The 20799-nt window shown below is 45.9% G+C and overlaps 1 protein-coding gene across 2 annotated transcripts in view; it reads right to left on the bottom strand.

Annotated features, from left to right (window-relative positions):
* Nucleotides 1–18653, bottom strand: part of SURF4 (surfeit 4) — a 32472-nt gene extending 13819 nt beyond the window's left edge. The window contains exons 1-2 of one of the 2 annotated variants that reach the window (XM_040324193.1): nucleotides 18534–18653; nucleotides 3422–3430 (exon numbers count right to left, since the gene is read on the bottom strand). In XM_040324193.1, coding sequence (XP_040180127.1) covers nucleotides 3422–3430; nucleotides 18534–18581 — 57 coding nt within the window. In that variant the 5' untranslated portion in view covers nucleotides 18582–18653. The remainder of the gene's footprint in view (nucleotides 1–3421; nucleotides 3431–18533) is intronic. The other variant, XM_040324194.1, reaches the window with a different exon arrangement.
* Nucleotides 18654–20799: the final 2146 nt, after the last annotated feature.

The raw sequence follows: 20799 nt of genomic DNA, 5'->3' as shown, positions 1-20799 counted from the left end.
CCTTGTCTGTCCTGAGACTCCCTCTTCCTCATTGGCCGAAACAGCAGTGTGAGCCATTGGCTTGCACTGCTATCAATCACAGCTAGCGAGCCAATGAGGAGGGAGCGGGGGGAGCCACGACTGTGTCTTATGGACACAGAACAGGGATTCGGGAGCAAGCACGCACCAGTGTCCCTAGAACAAGCAGCTTGCTATTGGGAGCACTGGTCAAGGGGGGAGCCAAGAGAGCTGGCAAGGGACCCGAGAAGAGGAGGATCAAAGCTGCTCTGTGCAAAACCATTACACAGAGCAGGCAAGTATGACAGGTTTGTTATTTTACATAAAAATAAAAAAAAACCTTTACTACCACTTTAAAGTAGTGTTTACACAACAGAGCAATTAGTTTGTGTGGGAATTCCCAGGATATTGTAGAAGATTACTAAACGTGTAACAGGTACAACTATTTCTAATCTCTAAGGTATACCCAGCAGTTTGCAGAGAAGACATTCTAGATTCTGGCAAGAATAGGCAATAAAGTTTGGCAATATATTTCCAGTGTACATCTCTAACCAGAAGACTCGTTTTCTCCCCCTGACAAAGCTGGAGATGTTAGAACACTGAAAAACAAAAAACATAATGCAGCAAGCTTTTCTTTGCACTTTCAATATCTCAAGGGCATTCAACACCTTTTAAACACACCACAACCATGCAAATGCATCCCTACTAAATGACACCTTACAGGAGAGGAGGAATGCAGGCCAGCAAATAACAATCAGCTAGAGACTTTCAGGGAGAGCTTGGAGAGGCAGCTTAAAGCGGTAGCAACCCGCTGGCTTTATTTTTGTATTATTATAAAAACGTACAAGGCAAATGTCATAATGTGCTAGCATTCATCGCATATTAGCACAATATGTGAAACTCGTCTCATAACGAAGCCCTCAAGCAGTGCGCTGTCACCGCTGGAGGCACTTCCATCTTTACCTGGGTTCGCAGACTCAGTCTGAGAGTGGCCAGAGCCGCAATGACGCCACTCTGAAGGGCATGCCATTCCTTCAGAGCGCATGCACCAGTAACATCGCCAGCTACATCTACAGTAAATATCTTACTGATATTTTTTATATATATATATATATATATATATATATATATATATATATATATATATATAGGCAAGCCTTATTAATATTACATAAAAAAAAAAAAAAACACAACACACCACACACACACTTAATGTTACTTCAAAGCTAAGCTCCTGTGAAATAACAAAAACCACACTTGTAGTAGGGGTCCCTCGCACTGCACAGGTTAAATGCTCATTTATGTGTCATGTACCTTAGAAACCAGCAGTTTTACTTACAGGGCCTTGTAAATATTTGCTCCCCTTGGCGTTTTCCTGTTTTGTTGGCCAACAGCCTAGAATTAAAATGTATTTCTGGGAGCTTTGTACCATGTGATGTACACAACATGCCTATGACTTTGAAGGTGCAAAACTTAGTTATTATGAAACAATTAACAAAAAATGAAATCTAGAGTGTGCATAAGTATTCCCCCTTGAGTAAGTTTAAGGACTCTTTCACACCTTGGTGCCCTGGTGTGTTGCAATAATGCATGTGTGAAAATGCAAATTTTTTCATGCATTGCATTCAAAGGAATGGGCTTGGCAATGCAACAAAAAGTCTGCATGTACACCTTTTTTTTGCAATACAATGCACAACACACGGGGGGGTGGGTACCATTAAAAATGAATGTCACCAGAATGCACAGATATGCAATAATGTGCGTTACCACAAATCAACAGTGCAAATGGCCCTTAAAGTAAAGCTAAAAGCAACATACACATTTTAGTAAATTCTCATAACTACCTGAAAGTTACACGTGGTAATAAATATCTGAAATGATTATTTTCCTACCAATACAGCTGAAATTGGGGTCTCCAATCCCTTTCCCATTCATTCTCTGCTGGATAATGTTAGTGATGGTGGGAGGAGTTCTGCAGAGTGGGTCTGTCATTTCCTTCCACAGGGAACTACATTTCCCATGAATCCTCATGATGGCCAAAACGTCCAATTTTAGTACCAGCATCTGATCAGAAAACCTCTTCATTTTTTGGGGAGTCTCCCACATACTGTTTAGCAAACACCAAGTGTGTATTCTTATTTTTAGCCTCTATAAAGTCCCGCCTTGCCTGGTCTGAACTTTACATTTGGTTATAAAATGAGATTGGTGCTCTGGGGAAATATGAAAAGTTTGGGATTCCCCCCCAACCCGGTCCTGGTCTATACGTCTTCACATACATCTCTCAGACATGTTCAGCAAGCCCATTGCTCTTATGTATATATAGGTGAACCTCAGGTTTGTCTTAAAAAAAAAAAAGAAAAAAAATTGTGTCACAATAAAGTTTTTTTGCACCAAAGTCAAAGCCATGTTGTATACATCACATTGCACAAAGCCCAAAAAACATTTTTAATTCTAGGTTGTAATACAACAAAGCGTGAAAAACAAAATAGGGGGGGGGTAAATACTTCACAAAGCACTGTACCCCAACATGCGACCTCTTGGCAGCTGGAGCTTCCCTGCAACACAGCGGGAGGTGGGTGGAACCTCAATATCCTCACTTACAATGCAGGACTGCCGGGTCCTGCATTGTGTGAGGACGCCAACACAGAATGCTAAAGAGAAGCAGCTTTGGGGGTCCAGTGGCATGGAAAAGGAGAAGCCTGTGGGGACCAGAGATAAAGTAAACTTCTTTCTTTTTTTTTTTTATTACCCTGAACAAAACCAAGCATGTAACCAGTGCGGAGGGAGCCCTGTGTAAACTCCCCAAAGGCCAGCTTCAAATTATCTTTTTAATTTCCAAAGAAACGTTTTGCGCACAAATGTGGGTACCCGTTACCAGTGTTTGAGCAGGTGATGATCAGGATTCACTGCATTTGAATTAACGCCTTCTAGGGAGGCGAACTCCAGTAAGCACTACACTAGGCTGGAAAGGCTGATAATTGAAGCCATCTGAAGCTGCCGAACTATATACTACGAACTATATGCTTCAACGGAACACCAGCATGCACAAAGCCTGAGGAATGAAATTATTGTTTCCTTTACCACCCAAGCTGAACTAAATAATGAAATACTCAGGCAATAAATAAATAAAATGTATGTATGTATGTATGTATGTATGTATGTATGTATGTATGTATGTATGTATAAATATAAAAAAAAAAGGTGGGCCTAAACGTATACGGGTACACCCCTAGTGATCCAAAAGTGAATTACAGCACAAATTCTTGTTACAGCAAGAACTATCATCTTCAAGGCCTCGCCGGGGTCACGGCTGCAGCTATTTTCATCAGCAGTGTGCGTTGTGCACTTGGTGTCCAACACAAAGCGCACACACAGCATGCAGCAGACTAATACTTAGCACTCTGGAGGACATTGAGTAACTAACCGCTGCAGCCTGCAAAAGAGAAGAGGGGTATACATTTTCAGCAAAAAAAATAAAAAATTGTGTATGATACAAAACATGTTCCAACATTTCTTTTGGAAGTCTGATCTACACAAGCCCTTTTCTTCAGCATCTGATAGCAAAGCTGATTTGATGTCCTTCCCCCATAGACCTCATTAAAGTAGAACTCCGGCCAAAAACATTTCCACCTGAGTGACCCGATGCCACTTGATGCAATGCCTGTGTAATCTTGAGGTTTATGAACCTTAAGTTGCATCAAAGTCGGACCAAAGTAGCGCAGGGACTACTTTAAAGTTGCAGATATGAACGATACTCATTGGAAATCATGGGGTACAACTTTGCAGTCGTAGGACAAGTCGCACAATGTGGGAGGGACCTAAAGATTTATTACAAATGTATTTGTGTTCCCGCATTGTTCACCATGGGTGCCAAGAACTATTGTCCCTGGGGAAGAAGGTGAAGAGGCACTCAAAACTAGAAGCGCCGTAGAGAAGTTTGTCACTGGAACAAACACTACAAGTGGGATTTCCCTTCACTGTGGGGAGATTTCTAATCATTTCCTGTTGTGTCTCAGTAGACAGAAGTACGGGAACATTTTCCCTGATTGGGACACCAATAAATACAGAGAATCTAACCCTTTAATTATTTTAATGCTCAAAACTTTTTTCTCGTTTTAAAAGACAGCAAGAAAGAGTTAGAGCCTTCACCCTGGTTTTATTCTGTCTCCACTGGGAAGGTTTCCCAATCACATCCTGTTCTGGTGACACCGAGGCAGAAAGTAGGGCGGAATCTCTCCAACAGCAACAATAATACTTTTCAATAAAATAGTTTTTATTGCTGTGTCTCAGATGGGGAGATTTTCACTACATCCAAATGCAATAAAGCTTTGACATGTACAGATTATCCTGGGCCAACTCAAAAAAATAAAAGAAAATAAAGTCAAACTTTGAGCACGTCCCATTGAAGACACAACAGGAAGTTAGAACACATTTCTGCCATACGTGGGATAGAATTTGTCACAAGAACGCTATAGGAAGGGTTCCCTCCGTCTGTTCTATACATGCTAGTTCCCTTCATTTCCGCTCCACAGACACAATAGGAAGTGAGGGAAATTGCCTTTAAAGGAACACTAAAGGTTCGTTTTTTATTAGATCAATTGATTGCTGTAAGCTAGAGCATTTAAATATCACTTACCTCGTTTTTCCTTTTGACCTCCAAAATTCAGTAATCCAGGTTTGAAAATGCCATTTCCTGTCTCTCCTCTTCTTGCTTTCCACCAGCATCTGAGCTGTTTTGCATGGTGGAAAGCAGAATGTGCTCACCCCCTCCCTATGACTACAGCCCTGCGTGAAGATGCTCTCTTATCCCTCACAGGCATGGAGGCTAAACCTAATGGGAACTGTAGTTCCCATTAGGCCGTGATGTAGCAAGAATGAATGCGCACCGCAAACCAGGAAGTCAGTGAGAATAATGATTCAGGAGTGCTGGAGGTGAATAAAACAGCTCGATTTCAACAGGTATCAAACTAGTTATAATGCAAAACATTACTTTTTACTTAATCAGCTACTGTCAGACTTTAATTTAAGAGGAAAATATTTTTGTCTTTACAACCCCTTTAAGCCGATTGTTGCTGAAACGGAGGTTTCCAATAAAAGATTTACCCTCACATCTTGTTCTGTTGACAACTCAATATCTCAATACAAGTGTTTTTTTTATTTTTAAATCCTGACTCAGTTTGTGAGCATTGTCTCGCAAGATGAGCAGGATTCATTCCTCTGGGTTGTGCAGTACTGCATTTGGTCGGAGGGGCGGGGCACCGGTGACACTCAGAGAAACTCCATTTCCGAGCGTCTCCGAGTGGTCTTTGAGTGTCCCCAGTGACCCCCTCTTACCCCGGCAACATGTGGTACCACATACACAAGCAGTGACACTGGAACAAATTATCCGAGTTTTCACTGTGTCCTATGGGGAAACTCGCTTTGATATACAAGTGCTTTGGATTACAAGCATCCTTCTGGAACGGATTATGCTTCTTTTTTTTTTTTTTAAACAAACATTCAACAAACCAGTTTTTGCTTCAAAACCAGCAAAAAGCTCTCCTTCGCTCATTAGTGCCCTGTAAAGACACAGTGAGTCAGTGCGTTTCCAGGAAACCTCCATAGCGAACATCTGCTGACAGTTAGTAAAGATAAAAAATAAATATTCAGTGATAAGGAAATTAACCCCTACAAAGCCGTTCTGTTGAATTTCTGAAAGGATCTGCCTGTGAGAAATGGACACAATGCAGCAAATGCATTAGAAGCCGGATGAAAATTGCTCTGTGTATTGCCAGCTTAAAAACGAGAAGTACAGTCAAAGCTTGTTCGGCTTTATTTCTATGGATCACAGGCCCTGCTGTGACCCGTTTTCAGCCGACAGCGGGTTCACAGAGCCGGTCCAGGCTTGGTAAAGATCGTGACCATATGGTCGGGTTCTACCCAGGAGCCTGGACTGGCAGCTCGCTCAGCAAGCCGCTGAGGGCCCGAGACAGCCACTCCTGCCCCCCACAGTCCAGTGCTGGGACAGGGGTACTGGCTGGCTGGCTGAGCAGGCAGCGGTGCCTGACAATCAGACCTCAGAGCCGCAGGGAGACCTGAGCAATCAGCAGAGTTTGATTGCCAAGTCCTCAGCCTTACAGCTGGCAGGGGACAAATGCAGCATCCACCTAGGCAAGAATAATAATAATAAAAAAAACATAAAACACATTTCTCTTTTAAGTATAGCAACCATTCATCAAGGTACACACACACACACACACACACACACTTGTCTAATCCAGTGTTTCTCAACTGTCATTTAGTCAATGCACCCTTTAGAATTCTGCACAATCTCTTGGCAACTCATTCTAAAACACAAAAAATTAAAACTGATAGTTTTACATAATGCAGCAGCAGCATCCACATATTAAAAGGACACCCAAGGTGAGTAGAGGTGAATTATTCTGCCAAACAAATACACCTTTGCACACTGGTACTGATCCAATGTTTCTCTCTCCCTCACTCAGCTAATTTGACCCCCCAATGCTGATAGAGAGGAGCAAACAAAAATGCTGTGCAGGTTCCCAGCGCCCCTATCAACCGATTACATCATTGGTTGTTATGAAGCCGGCGACTAGAAGGTTGTAATGGTGCGCAAAGAAAACTTTTGGCTTTGTGTAACTAAAAAGGTAGGCCTGATCCACGTGCTGACTTGTATACAATTTTGGGCATTTTGCTCATCAATTGCAGCCACTGTGCCCCCAACTGCCGCTACACCTTCTGCCAGCGTGCCTATCAACTGCCACCGCTAGTGTGCCCCATCAAATGCCACCAGTGTACAACCACCACCCAGCACTTGCCTGTCTCAGTTCAAGGCGCTTTCCTTCACGCTCCAAGTCCTCTATGTCTTCTCCCGTCCTCCGCTTTGATTGGACGCCTGATAGACGTCCAATCACAGCGCTTGTCGCTTCAGTCAATCAGATGACAGGTAACCAGCCCCAAGCACCTGATTGGCTGAGAGGCAGGTCAGTGTTAGGAAAGCGATTTATTCACTTGCCTAACACAACACTAAGTAAACAGGGAATGCACAGCATTGCGCCCGCTGTTTACCATTTTGGAAGCCTACGGCTCTAATCGGGACGCCTATTAGAGCCCATGGTGCTTCCAAAAACAACCCCGCCTCTGCAATTCAGATTCCCGGCAATGGGCCGGACCCTTGAATAGGGGGCGACAGCGGCGACCATAGACAGACTCATGCATTGCATGAATCCATCTATGGTGATAGAGGGGTGACAGGAGAGAGGGGGCGGTGCTCCTGTGCCCCTTATGGATGCACCGCCACTGCCCTGAAAAAAAAACTTGAAGGCCCCTGGAAGAAAAAGGCCGATTTTAATTGTCAGACAATCACACAAGGGTATGACTCTCTGCAAACAGGCAACATTTTCCAAATTAATCCAATAGTGCAGCGCTCAAAATAAATGAAAATGGAAAATTAGTCCAAATAAACAATATGTGTGTAAAGTCCACAAATGATATGTTCATCAATGAAATTGAAGATATAGAACCTCCACCGAAGTTTCAGTGTGTTGATACGGAAAAAGCACACCACACCACTGTGCAAACAATCCGCTTACCAGAACAAAAACGTTATGGGCATGTAATCAAATAACGTGCAGGTCAATGGCAATCGCACTTCCAACAGAGTGTACAGGTGAAAACGGTTATCCGCAGGCAGCATCAATGATGAAATAACATCTCGAATGTCATGAAGGTCCAAAAGCATACATTGCGTTCATCAGCAGATATGTGGTCATAAAATGCAGAGAGGAAACGACAATAGTGAAGCCCATTGGATAAAACCAATAAGCAATTTATTGTGTGGTACTTACAAACATACAGGTAAAAAGGGCATCAAGGAATATAAAAATCCGCCGCTCATATCGTGCTCGTGTCGGTCAGCCTTACACGTTTCATTCTATGGGGATATCTTCAGAGGCATGAACATTTTCCAATTCACCATAAAGTCACTACCACAAATCAATTTGTCTAGTTATTGGTCACCCTGCCCAACGTTACACTGCAGGAGGTTTAACACAAAGCCTTGTACACACAGACTGAAAATTGCCTAAAATGAGTCGGTTCGGCCCATGTGTACAGTCGTCTGCTACAGAAGCCGGTTTTCTTAACCGACGTATGCCGAATGGGCAGGCTGGAAAATCAGCATCCAATCAGCGCTGGCAGCCAATGGCTGTGAGCATGTTCTGTTGGGCCGAAATAACTAATCGATTAAATCGACAACAAATCGATTATGAAATGGATTACGATTTTCATAAAAATCGATCAGCCAGTAACATAATGGGTTAAAAAAAAAAAGAAAAAATCCCACCACTGTGGTTGAACACGAACGTCGATTTGACCCCATTGACAATAAGAAAAACCGAACGAACGTTCTTATTTATTTATTTTTTTTTTTTTAAGGAAGACATATGGCCACACTGGTTTTTTTAAGCTTATTAACCAAAACAATAAAAATCGGCCAACTAATCGAATATAAAAATAATCGTTAGTTGCAGCGCTAATGTTCTAACAGGGTGGCAGTCCCCCTGTCTGAATACAATAGCACAGCAGGGGAGATTGCTGCACTAACATCGCTTGTGATAGTACGGCAACCTTTTTGTTTGGCCCGCTTAGATGGAAAACATTTTTTTTTTTAAATGATCGTATGTGGCAGGTTTTCCTTTCAAATCAATAAAAAAAAAAAATAATAATAATATGCAGATGTCTAACAATAACAAACAGCCAAAAATCATGCATGGACTAATTACTGCCCAAGGATGATCAATATTTAGCAAAGCAATAATGATCTATTTGGGATTCAGTCTGACATACAATTACAAGACGTTCTCAGACACCGCTAGTCCCGTAAATTACACGTGTGTATAGATCGATAGGCATGACACATTTACACGTGTGTATAGATGGGTAGGTATGTCTCATATACACATGTACATTTGGACAGGTCTCAAATGTGCAGCCCAAATGGCAGTCATTATGTATTATTAAAGCTAGTGAAAAGAAAATGAAGCGACTGTCATTGCCAAGCCCCTTCCATTGCCTGGCTGTCATGTCCAGTCCAATTCACTAAAGGATATTGCGTGTGATTTAAATGTCACAACTTATTATTCAGAAATATCACACACGATAAGAGTCAATTAATTGAAGTAATTTTATTTATTTATTTTAATAAAATCATTAGATCTAATTCACTAAGACCCCCGTTCACACTGGGGCATTTTAGTGCAAAAAATAGCACATTTAAAGCACCTGAAAAATGTCTCAAGCCTCCCCAGTGTGAAAGCCTGAGTGCTTTCACACTGGGGAGCGCTGCGCTGGCAGGACGATAAAAAAAAAAGTCCTGCAAACAGCGTCAGTCACTGCCCTTGCCCATTAAATGAATGGGCACTGCTGCCTAAGCGCCTGCAAAGCATTTTAGCAGCGGCTCTTTTCGGGCGCATTTTACCCTTTCTTCGGCCACAAGCAGGGACTAAAAGCATCCGCTGGGGCCGAATACCGCTGCTAAAACAACACTAGCGTGGCTTTACCGCTAATGCAGCCCACGGCTCAATGTGAAAGGGCTGTAAAGAGCACACACATGCAGCCAGGTAATAAATAACCAATGTACAAAACAATGAGGGGCAGCAAGGTAAAAGTATACAATGTATCAGTGTGGCACTGTTCTGCCGTGAGCTCAGGAAATAAATACAAATGTAACATTTGACCAGAGGGAGATGATTCTGTGACAGAAAGCACACTAGAATGTTTTCAGTTTAATAATATTTCTGTGGGAAATTATTTACAAAAACCATCTTCCTCTGATGCAGCATGTAATAAATGGCAAAAAGTAAACTAAAGCTGGATACACACTATACAACTTTTGTTGTTCGATTTCCTTTAGGTTTGACTTCATTCTACATTTTTGGTAAAAAGATATAAATAAAAATCTAAAAGAAAAATGTTATTGTGTAACCAGCTTAAAGAGGTTGTAAGCCTATGCATCAAGGTGAAAAAACACCTGGCCGTCACCAGCCCCCTAGCCCCCATTTTACTTACCTGATCCTGTTCATCTCCTCCGCAGGGACGTGCCTATATTAAGGCTTACCTGTATCTACCCTGCACGGTTTAGGAGATATCCCCCTGTGTCTGCATGTGCCAAAATAATCAGCACATGTGCACTTAAGCAATGGCACGTCATGCCGTTGCTTCAGTTAGATGTGCCATTACCGGCAGCTCCCGCGCACATGTGTCATGGCGGCTCCGGCTCACAGCACCGGAGCAGCGATACCCGGAAGTAAGCTCTGGAACAGATGTCCATGGCCTTCGATCTATGCATACTAGCTCATTGTGCATTATTCTTGCAGGTTTTTCATCCTATACATTAAAGGAGTTGTAAAGGAAAAACATTTTTTGCCTAAAATGAATGTCTGCAAGGTAGACAGACAGAATAGTGTAATGATTCTGTTAAAAAACAAGTAAATACCTATTAAATTCCTTCATCTATATCACCTCCGGCGTTCTTGTTTCTGTTCTCTCATTCACTTCCTGGTTTGCATCGCTCGTTCGTGTAAGAACTACATTTCCCAGTATGCATTGCGGCACGCCCAGTAATTCACACCTCCTTGAAGTCTCTAACACGTAGAGAGAGCATCCTGCCACACAGATGTAGTTCCTAGGAGGGGGTGAGCATGTCACTGACCACCGCAGTAAAGCCTCCCATCACGGTGGTCAGTAAAATCAGACAAGAAGGAAGTGAACAGAACAGAGAAGAAATAGAGCAACTTATGAGCAAAAACGAACAATGAGGAAGTGAAAAGAGGAATGTCTGCAGGTAAAGGATGCTTATTATGAAAAAATAAAAAATACATTTCCTTTACAACCCCTTTAAGATGAAAAAAAAAATCTGACATTTAACGACCCCCCCGCCCCCCCCCCCCCCCGTTTTACTTTCCTGAGCTATGAAAAGTTGCACGTCGCAAACGTGCTCGATCTTTGCCTGGCTTCTCGGCTCTTCATTGGACAGATTGATAGCAGAGCTGCCACTGGCTGGCACTTCTGACAATCAAATCCAATGATGCAGGTGCCAGGGGGGGCAGGACCGAGTCATACACTCAGCGGATATATGTACACTGAGTGTATTACACAGGAGCACGCCTGCAAGGTAACCCCCTCGGGAGAGAGCTTCCCAGAGGGGGTTAGCTATTGCAGGGAGGAGCCCAGACAGCCACCGTGGGACCCCAGAAGAGGACGAACACAAAACAAACTGCACAGTATGGTATGGTTGTTATTAAAAAAATAAAATTGAAATTTTACAACCACTTTAGGGCTCCATTCACACTTTTATGACTCCAAAGTTGTGCTGATTTTGGATTGCAAATTGACAACGACCTTGGCTTTGACCAGCTATAATGGACAACTGTTGCACTGTACAACATTCAGGTAACATTGGAGTCTATGGCCCTCAAGTTGGACCAAAAGTAGTATATGTACTACTTTGCAGTTGCTACAACTTTAAGTCACACATATATGAATGGTTATCCTTTGGAAAAACATGGGGAATGACTTGTCATGCAACATGTCCAAAGATTTATTTACTAATCGCAAAATATTTAAAAGTGGTTGTAAACCCCACTTTATGACTTACCTAGAGGTAAGCCTATAATAAGGCTTACTTGTAGGTATAAAGAATATCTCCTAAACCTGTACGGTTTAGAAGATATTCCCCCCGCAATGCGGCGCTGATTGCAGCGGCGCTTGCGCAGCGGGGATCTTCCGCGAAAGGACCGGCAGCCACCGGACCTTGCCGAATTGAAGTCTCCCGCACGCATGCGCGGGTGTGATGTCATCGTTGCTCCAGCCAATCACAGCGCTAGATCGGCGATACCCAGGAAGACATGCCAAGTCAAGATGACATCTCGCTCGGCGTGGACCAGGTAAGTTCCTCTCACCTCATTCCGAGGTAAGTATTTCATAATGAGCTAATATGCGGTGCATACTAGCTCATTATGGCTTTTGCCTTTCAGGTGAAAAAAATAAAAATAAATAATAATCGCGGGTTTACAACCGCTTTAAGCTAACCTTTAACTCAATGGTCTCCAAACTGCAGCCCTTTGCTTGCTTTTACCTAGAAATGATTTCCACAGATACCAACGATGGGGCATTTTCCCCCTAATGACACCAAAGGAGGGACACAATTCCTCCCAATGACAGCAACAATGGGGCCCAATAATGAGGCACAATTTGTCCCACTGACACCAGACATGGGGCATTATTATTTCCCCACTAACAATGGGATCCTTTTCAGTCCAGCCCCTTTAAAAGGCCAAAGGACAGTAAACTGGCTCTTCATTTAGAAAGTTAGAGACCCCTGCCTTAACACAAGAGAGCATTTGTCTGCTCTGCCAGGCTAAAGGTCTCCATACGTTCTGCCCCTGGAAACAAAGCATAAAAAGATGCATACCATACCCAATTCTATATGAGTGAGTCAACTGACCCCTCGGCCCACTAGTGCCCCAAATGCAGCACATAATCCAATCAACATACTAAGGGCTCGTTTACACTTGTTTCAAACCATGGCTTCCGACACCTATTTAAAGCTCTCTGAACACCAGTCAAAGCGCATGTCACTAATTAAAATGGTTAGCTTACAGTCATGTTTACACCTTGCCTTTGTTTAAAAAATGATACCCGAGGTAGCTTTAGTGGTTTAAAGCCTCCATAGAAGCTTGCTTGAATTACCTAAAGCTTTTTTTAAGCTTTCAGCCCTGGTTCACACTGGGCTGCGGGAGTGAAGCCGTGCGAGTTCAGCTGAACTCGCACGATTTCACTCCCGCCGGCAGTCCCGATTTCGGCCGCGATTTAAGAGACATCTGTGCAGGTTTCTGCACAGATGTCTATGTAAATCGCGGCCCGAAATCGCAAAAAGTAGTACAAGAACTACTTTTTGAAATCGGTGCAGCGCCGCAAATGCGGCGTCGCACCGATTAGGACGGCGCCATTGCCGACAATTGGAGGCATTTGAGATGCGATTTCACATGTGAAATCGCATCTCAAATCGAATTAAATCGCACCCAGTGTGAACCTGGGCTAAATTAGCTTTAGCTTTGTTTGTTTTAGAGAAATTGCAGGTATGAGATATACACACACACAGGGCATCTGCCAAGCTTCATTAAAACTTAAAAAAGCATCACCAAAAACACATCAAAAAAGCATGTTGAAGTGGTAGGCACTTTAGTGTATGTTGAAGTGGGAATGAGCCTTTTAAGGGCGGAGCAATAACTGGAATTACATGAAAATGTCAATGTGCCCAGGAATTCACCAGCTGAAGATGTGTTCCAATGGGCGTCTCCTAACAAACTGATCAATGTCACTGTATAACAATAATAAAAACAAAAACACACGACACAGCAAAAAATATAGAATTTTAAGATAGCAGCAATGATAGTCAACGTAAATTTTGCAGTAAAAGCCGATTCACACATGTGTGGCTGCAGTTCAGAACCAATTTGTTCACCGGTTCAAGTGCAAATTTGTACTTGAATTTCCACCTTACTCGGACCTAAATCGCACAGGACTCTTTAAAAATGGACCACGGCTGTCCCGGACATGTGTGAAATTGTATCAAATTCGGATGCGGTTTAAAACATCCAATTTGCATATATGTGAACGGAACCTAGGAGTTTCGTACTCGATTACTGCTATTGGTGTACACAGAGGGATTGGCCTATGTTGGTATCAATCTCAGCATCTCTGGCAGCAGCTCATACAGGAGCCATAGAGCACACAGCAGAGAATGGCAGACGACTCTGCTACAACAGGTACAGGCACGTTAGGACTACTCCACCCCAAGAGGAAAACACTTTACTTTTCATACCATCACAGAGAGTGGCATATACAATAGTGCCACACAACACTTGTTTCATAACTATTTCTATGCTGATGATGCCCAAATGCAACTCTCTCTCCCCATTGGCTTACCTTTACATACCCATCCGTCCATCACAAATTCTGCTGCCAGACTCCTCCACCTTACAAACTGTTCAGCGTCTGCTACCCCTCTGCCAATCCTTCACTTGGCTGCCACTCACCCAACAAATAAATTCAAAATACTAACCACACACACACAACTCTGCCCCCAGCTACATCATTCACCTAGTCTCAAAGTACCAACCAAACCAGTCTCTTCAGACCCCACAAGACTTCTCCTGAGCCTCTCACCCTCCATATTTTGTATCACTTGACCTTCCCTCTTAGATTGTAAGCTCTACCAAGCAGGGCCCTCCGATTTCTCTTGAATTGTATTGTGGAAAGAGCTGTGCAGACGGTTGGCGCTATACAAATACTGTACTATATATTTCACCCTTTTTCTTACCCAGTCATCATAATGCCGTGCCATTGCTAAAAGACTTTACCTTCCTTCTTAAAATGATCTAACCACTCATGTGTGCCTGTCCTTCTATAACCTGAAAGAAGAAGGGGGAAGTTGGGGACTTTAAATGAGGTGCATATGAAGTGCACCTCCATCCCTGATTGGAGAGAACAATACAGGACTGTTCTGTCCTTCTATAACATCACACTGCCATACTCATGTGTGCCCACCACCCCATACCCTCACCCAGCGGTAATAATGTGTGCCCACCACCCTATACCCTCGCCCAGTCATACTCATGTGTGCCTGTCCTTCTATAACCTCACCCTGCTGTACGCGTGTGCCCACCACCCCATACAATTAGTCTTATGTGTTCCCACCACCTAATACCCTCACCAAGTCATACTCATGTGTGCCTGGCCTTCTATAACCTCACCCAGCTGTACTCATGTGTGCCCACCACCCTTTACCTTCACCCAGCCATTTTCATGTGTGCCCACCCCCCCTATACTCACTCTCATGTGTGCCCATCACCCTATACCCTAACCCAGCCAATGTGTGCATTTGCTTCTAGGACCTCTGTGCCCACAACCCTATAATCTCACCCAGCCATTCTCATGCGTGTCCATTACCCTATATAACCTCACCTAGCCATTCTCATGTGTGCCCAACACCCTATAACCTCAACCAGCCATTCCAATGTGTGTCCATAACCCTATAACCTCACCCCACTGTTCTGAAGTGTGCCGACCACCCTATAACCACACCAAGCCATTCCCAAGTTGCCCCCCACCCTATAGCCTCACCCAGCAACTCATACTTTATCTCTCTATAGCCTCACCCAGCCTTTGTCGGGTGTACCCATTTCTCTAGAACATTATTTGGACTCTCCCTCTATTCCGATGTGTGTCCACGTCTCTCTAGAACATTACTTGGACTCTCCCTCTATTCTGATGCGTGTCCACGTCTCTCTAGAATATTACTTGGACTCTCCCTCTATTCTGATGTGTGTCCACCTCTCTCTAGAACATTACTTGGACTCTCCCTCTATTCCGATGTGTGTCCACGTCTCTCTAGTACATTACTTGGACTCTCCCTCTATTCCGATGTGTGTCCATGTCTCTCTAGAACATTACTTGGACTCTCCCTCTATTCTGATGTGTGTCCACGTCTCTCTAGTACATTACTTGGACTCTCCCTCTATTCCGATGTGTGTCCATGTCTCTCTAGAACATTACTTGGACTCTCCCTCTATTCCGATGTGTGTCCATGTCTCTCTAGAACATTACTTGGACTCTCCCTCTATTCCGATGTGTGTCCACGTTTCTCTAGAACATTACTTGGACTCTCCCTCTATTCCGATGTGGGTCCACGTCTCTCTAGTTGGACTCTCCCTCTATTCCGATGTGTGTCCACGTTTCCCTAGTACATTACTTGGACTCTCCCTCTATTCCGATGTGTGTCCACGTCTCTCTAGAACATTACTTGGACTCTCCCTCTATTCCGATGTGTGTCCACGTCTCTCTAGAACATTACTTGGACTCTCCCTCTATTCCGATGTGGGTCCACGTCTCTCTAGTTGGACTCTCCCTCTATTCCGATGTGTGTCCACGTTTCCCTAGTACATTACTTGGGCTCTCCCTCTATTCCGATGTGTGTCCACGTCTCTCTAGAACATTACTTGGACTCTCCCTCTATTCCGATGTGTGTCCACGTCTCTCTAGAACATTACTTGGATTCTCCCTCTAATTACCAGCTACAACAAGTCCTCAAACTAAGGTTGTTGCCACCATGCTGGGACACATACTGCCAACACACACCATACACAGGGCACAAGATAGAGATGCCCACTTGGCAGCAGAGGGCCTGGCCCAAGCCAGTTCCATTATCAGGGGGCTGGTGGCACAGAACACAGGGGGCCCCACACGGCACATTGACATGAGGGTTGTCATTGTGCGAGGTTCTGTGATGTGTCAAGTGGGACTTTGTGTACAGCAGATCTGGCCGATTGGTGGAGAACTGGGAAATCCATGAACCCAGCCAACCATGTCTCTCCACAAAGATCTAACATCTGCACACACCACTTTATATGTCACCGACAGGGATGTCTAGGGGGTGACAGGGATGTCTTGGAGGTGAGGGCCCAGAGAATGTAGTGGGGGGCCCCCAGTGTACAGATGACATGTGAGGGCCCAGAGAATGTAGTGAGCCCCCAGTGTACAGATGACATGTGAGGGCCCAGAGAATGTAGTGGGGGGCCCCAGTGTACAGATGACATGGGAGTGCCCAGAGAATGTAATGGGGGCCCCAGTGTACAGATGACATGTGAGGGCCCAGAGAATGTAGTGGGCCCCCCAGTGTACAGATGACATGTGAGGGCCCAGAGAATGTAGTGGGCCCCCCAGTGTACAGATGACATGTGAGGGCCCAGAGAATGTAGTGGGGGGCCCCAGTGTACAGATGACATGGGAGTGCCCAGAGAATGTAATGGGGGCCCCAGTGTACAGGTGACATGTGAGGGCCCAGAGAATGTAGTGGGCCCCCCAGTATACAGATGACATGTGAGGGCCCAGAGAATGTAGTGGGCCCCCCAGTGTACAGATGACATGTGAGGGCCCAGACAATGTAGTGGGGGCCCCCGGTGTACAGATGACATGTGAGGGCCCATAGAATGTAGTGGGGGTCCCCAGTGTATGGATGACATGTGAGGGCCCAGAGAATGTAGTGGGGGCCCCCAGTGTACAGATGACATGTGAGGGCCCAGAGAATGTAGTGGGGGCCCCCAGTGTACAGATGACATGTGAGGGCCCAGAGAATGTAGTGGGCCCCCCGGTGTACAGATGACATGTGAGGGCCCAGTGAATGTAGTGGGCCCCCAGTGTACAGATGACATGTGAGGGCCCAGAGAATGTAGTGGGCCCCCCGGTGTACAGATGACATGTGAGGGCCCAGTGAATGTAGTGGGCCCCCAGTGTACAGATGACATGTGAGGGCCCAGACAATGTAGTGGGGGCCCCAGTGTACAGATGACATGTTAGGGCCCAGAGAATATAGTGGGGCCCCCAGTGTATAGATGACATGTGAGGGCCCAGAGAATGTAGTGGGGGGCCCAGTGTATAGATGACATGTGAGGGCCCAGAGAATGTAGTGGGGGGCCCAGTGTACAGATGACATGTGAGGGCCCAGAGAATGTAGTGGGGCCCCCAATGTACGGATGATATGTGAGGGCCCAGAGAATATAGTGGGGCCCCCAGTGTACAGATGACATGTGAGGGCCCAGAGAATGTAGTGGGGGCCCCCAGTGTATAGATGACATGTGAGGGCCCAGAGAATGTAGTGGGCCCCCCGGTGTACAGATGACATGTGAGGGCCCAGTGAATGTAGTGGGCCCCCAGTGTACAGATGACATGTGAGGGCCCAGACAATGTAGTGGGGGCCCCAGTGTACAGATGACATGTTAGGGCCCAGAGAATATAGTGGGGCCCCCAGTGTATAGATGACATGTGAGGGCCCAGAGAATGTAGTGGGGGGCCCAGTGTATAGATGACATGTGAGGGCCCAGAGAATGTAGTGGGGGGCCCAGTGTACAGATGACATGTGAGGGCCCAGAGAATGTAGTGGGGCCCCCAATGTACGGATGATATGTGAGGGCCCAGAGAATATAGTGGGGCCCCCAGTGTACAGATGACATGTGAGGGCCCAGAGAATGTAGTGGGGGCCCCCAGTGTACAGATGACATGTGAGGGCCCAGAGAATGTAGTGGGGCCCCCAATGTACGGATGATATGTGAGGGCCCAGAGAATGTAGTGGGGGCCCCCAGTGTACAGATGACATGTGAGGGCCCAGAGAATGTAGTGGGGGCCCCCAGTGTACAGATGACATGTGAGGGCCCAGAGAATGTAGTGGGGGCCCCCAGTGTATAGATGACATGTGAGGGCCCAGAGAATGTAGTGGGGGCCCCAGTGTACAGATATAGTCCATAAACACGACATGCGGTGTGTCGCTACAATGGGGTCCGGGGGCCCCAGTGTTAGGAGATGGAGCCCACCCTGGCCGGCTATCAATGTCCCCGGGGATGTGGCGCGGGTGGGGGGGAGCCGGTGACACGTGGAGTGTGTAGGAAGAACCCCGGGGGTCTCGGTCCCCTCTGTCTCACCTGGTCGGCGAAGTCCTCGGCGGCACCCATCATGTCGTTCTGTCCCATGATGAGAGATGAGTGGCGGCACAGCCCCGCCCCCTCCGCACAGCGACCCGCTCCACCGCCTGCCACGTATCAGACCCGCCGAGGGCGGGACCTGGGAGGAGCAGGGACGAAGTGGGATGGATAATGGGCGGGGCCTGGAATTGGAGGTACTGTACAGTACTCGTGAGATAAAATGAGAATAGGAAAGGAGGGGCGTACACTGAGGGGAGGGGTTTCTACTGAGAGGGAGGAGTAATTACTTCGTATAGGATACAAAGTGTTATATACAGTATTCTGTATGTACATTGTATAGGAGGACAGCACATTGGAGTGTATACAGGAGCTACTGGGTGGGGCACAGGATGAGATACAGGGGTACTGAATGAGGGACGATACAGGGGGTACAGGATAAGATACAGGGGGTACTGAATGAGGGACAGAGGGTACAGGATAAGATACAGGGGGTACTGAATGAGGGACGATACAGAGGGTACAGGATGAGATACATGGGGTACTGAATGAGATACAGGGGGTACAGGATAAGATACATGGGGTACTGAATGAGGGACAGGGGGTACAGGATAAGATACAGGGGGTACTGAATCAGGGAGAGGGGGTACAGGCAAAGATACAGAGGGTACTGAATGAGGGACAGGGGGTACAGGCAAAGATACAGGGGGTACTGAATGAGGGACAGAGGGTACAGGATGAGATACAGGGGGTACAGGATGAGATACAGGGGGTACTGAATCAAGGAGAGGGGGTACAGGCAAAGATACAGAGGGTACTGAATGAGATACAGGGGGTACAGGATAAGATACAGGGGGTACAGGATAAGATACATGGGGTACTGAATGAGGGACAGGGGGTACAGGATAAGATACAGGGGGTACTGAATCAGGGAGAGGGGGTACAGGCAAAGATACAGAGGGTACTGAATGAGGGACAGGGGGTACAGGCAAAGATACAGGGGGTACTGAATGAGGGACAGAGGGTACAGGATGAGATACAGGGGGTACAGGATGAGATACAGGGGGTACTGAATCAAGGAGAGGGGGTACAGGCAAAGATACAGGGGGTACTGAATGAGATACAGGGGGTACAGGATAAGATACAGGGGGTACTGAATGAGGGAAATGGGGTACAGGATAAGATACAGGGGGTACTGAATGAGGGACAGGGGTACAGGATAAGATACAGGGGGTACTGAATGAGGGACAGGGGGTACAGGATGAGATACAGGGGGTACTGAATGAGGGACAGGGGGTACAGGATGAGATACAGGGGGTACTGAATGAGGGACAGGGGGTACAGGATAAGATACATGGGGCACAAGATAAGATACATGGGGTACAGGATAAGATACATGGGGTACTGAATGAGGGACAGAGGGTACAGGATAAGATACATGGGGTACTGAATGAGGGACAGGGGGTACATGATAAGATACAGGGGGTACTGAATGAGGGACAGGGGGTACAGGATGAGATACAGGGGGTACTGAATGAGGGACAGAGGGTACAGGATAAGATACATGGGGTACTGAATGAGGGACAGAGGGTACAGGATAAGATACAGGGGGTACTGAATGAGGGACAGGGGGTACAGGATGATATACAGGGGGTACTGAATGAGGGACAGGGGGTGCAGGATGAGATACAGGGGGTGCAGGATAAGATACAGGGGGTACAGGATAAGATACAGGGGGTACTGAATGATGGACAGGGGGCACAGGATAAGATACATGGGGTACTGAATGAGGGACAGGGGGTACAGGATAAGATACAGGGGGTGCAGGATAAGATACATGGGGTACTGAATGAGGGACAGGGGGTGGTACAGGATGATATACAGGGGGTACTGAATGAGGGACAGGGGGTGCAGGATAAGATACATGGGGTACTGAATGAGGGACAGGGGGTACAGGATAAGATACAGGGGGTACTGAATAATGGACAGGGGGTACAGTATAAGATACATGGGATACTGAATGAGGGACAGGGGGTACATGATAAGATACAGAGGGTACTATATGGGGTACAGAATAAGATACAGGGGGTACTGAATGGGGTACAGCATAAGATACAGGGGTACAGAATAAGTACAGGGGGTACTGGATGGGGTACAGGGGGTACAGCATAAGATACAGGGGTACAGAATGAGTACAGGGGGTACTGGATGGGGTACAGAATGAGTACAGGGGGTACTGGATGCGGTACAGATGGTACAGCATAAGATG

The sequence above is a fragment of the Rana temporaria genome, chromosome 9 (assembly GCF_905171775.1).
Source record: "Rana temporaria chromosome 9, aRanTem1.1, whole genome shotgun sequence".
In the NCBI taxonomy this organism is placed as follows: domain Eukaryota; kingdom Metazoa; phylum Chordata; class Amphibia; order Anura; family Ranidae; genus Rana; species Rana temporaria.
This window is presented reverse-complemented; position numbering and strand designations above follow the sequence as displayed.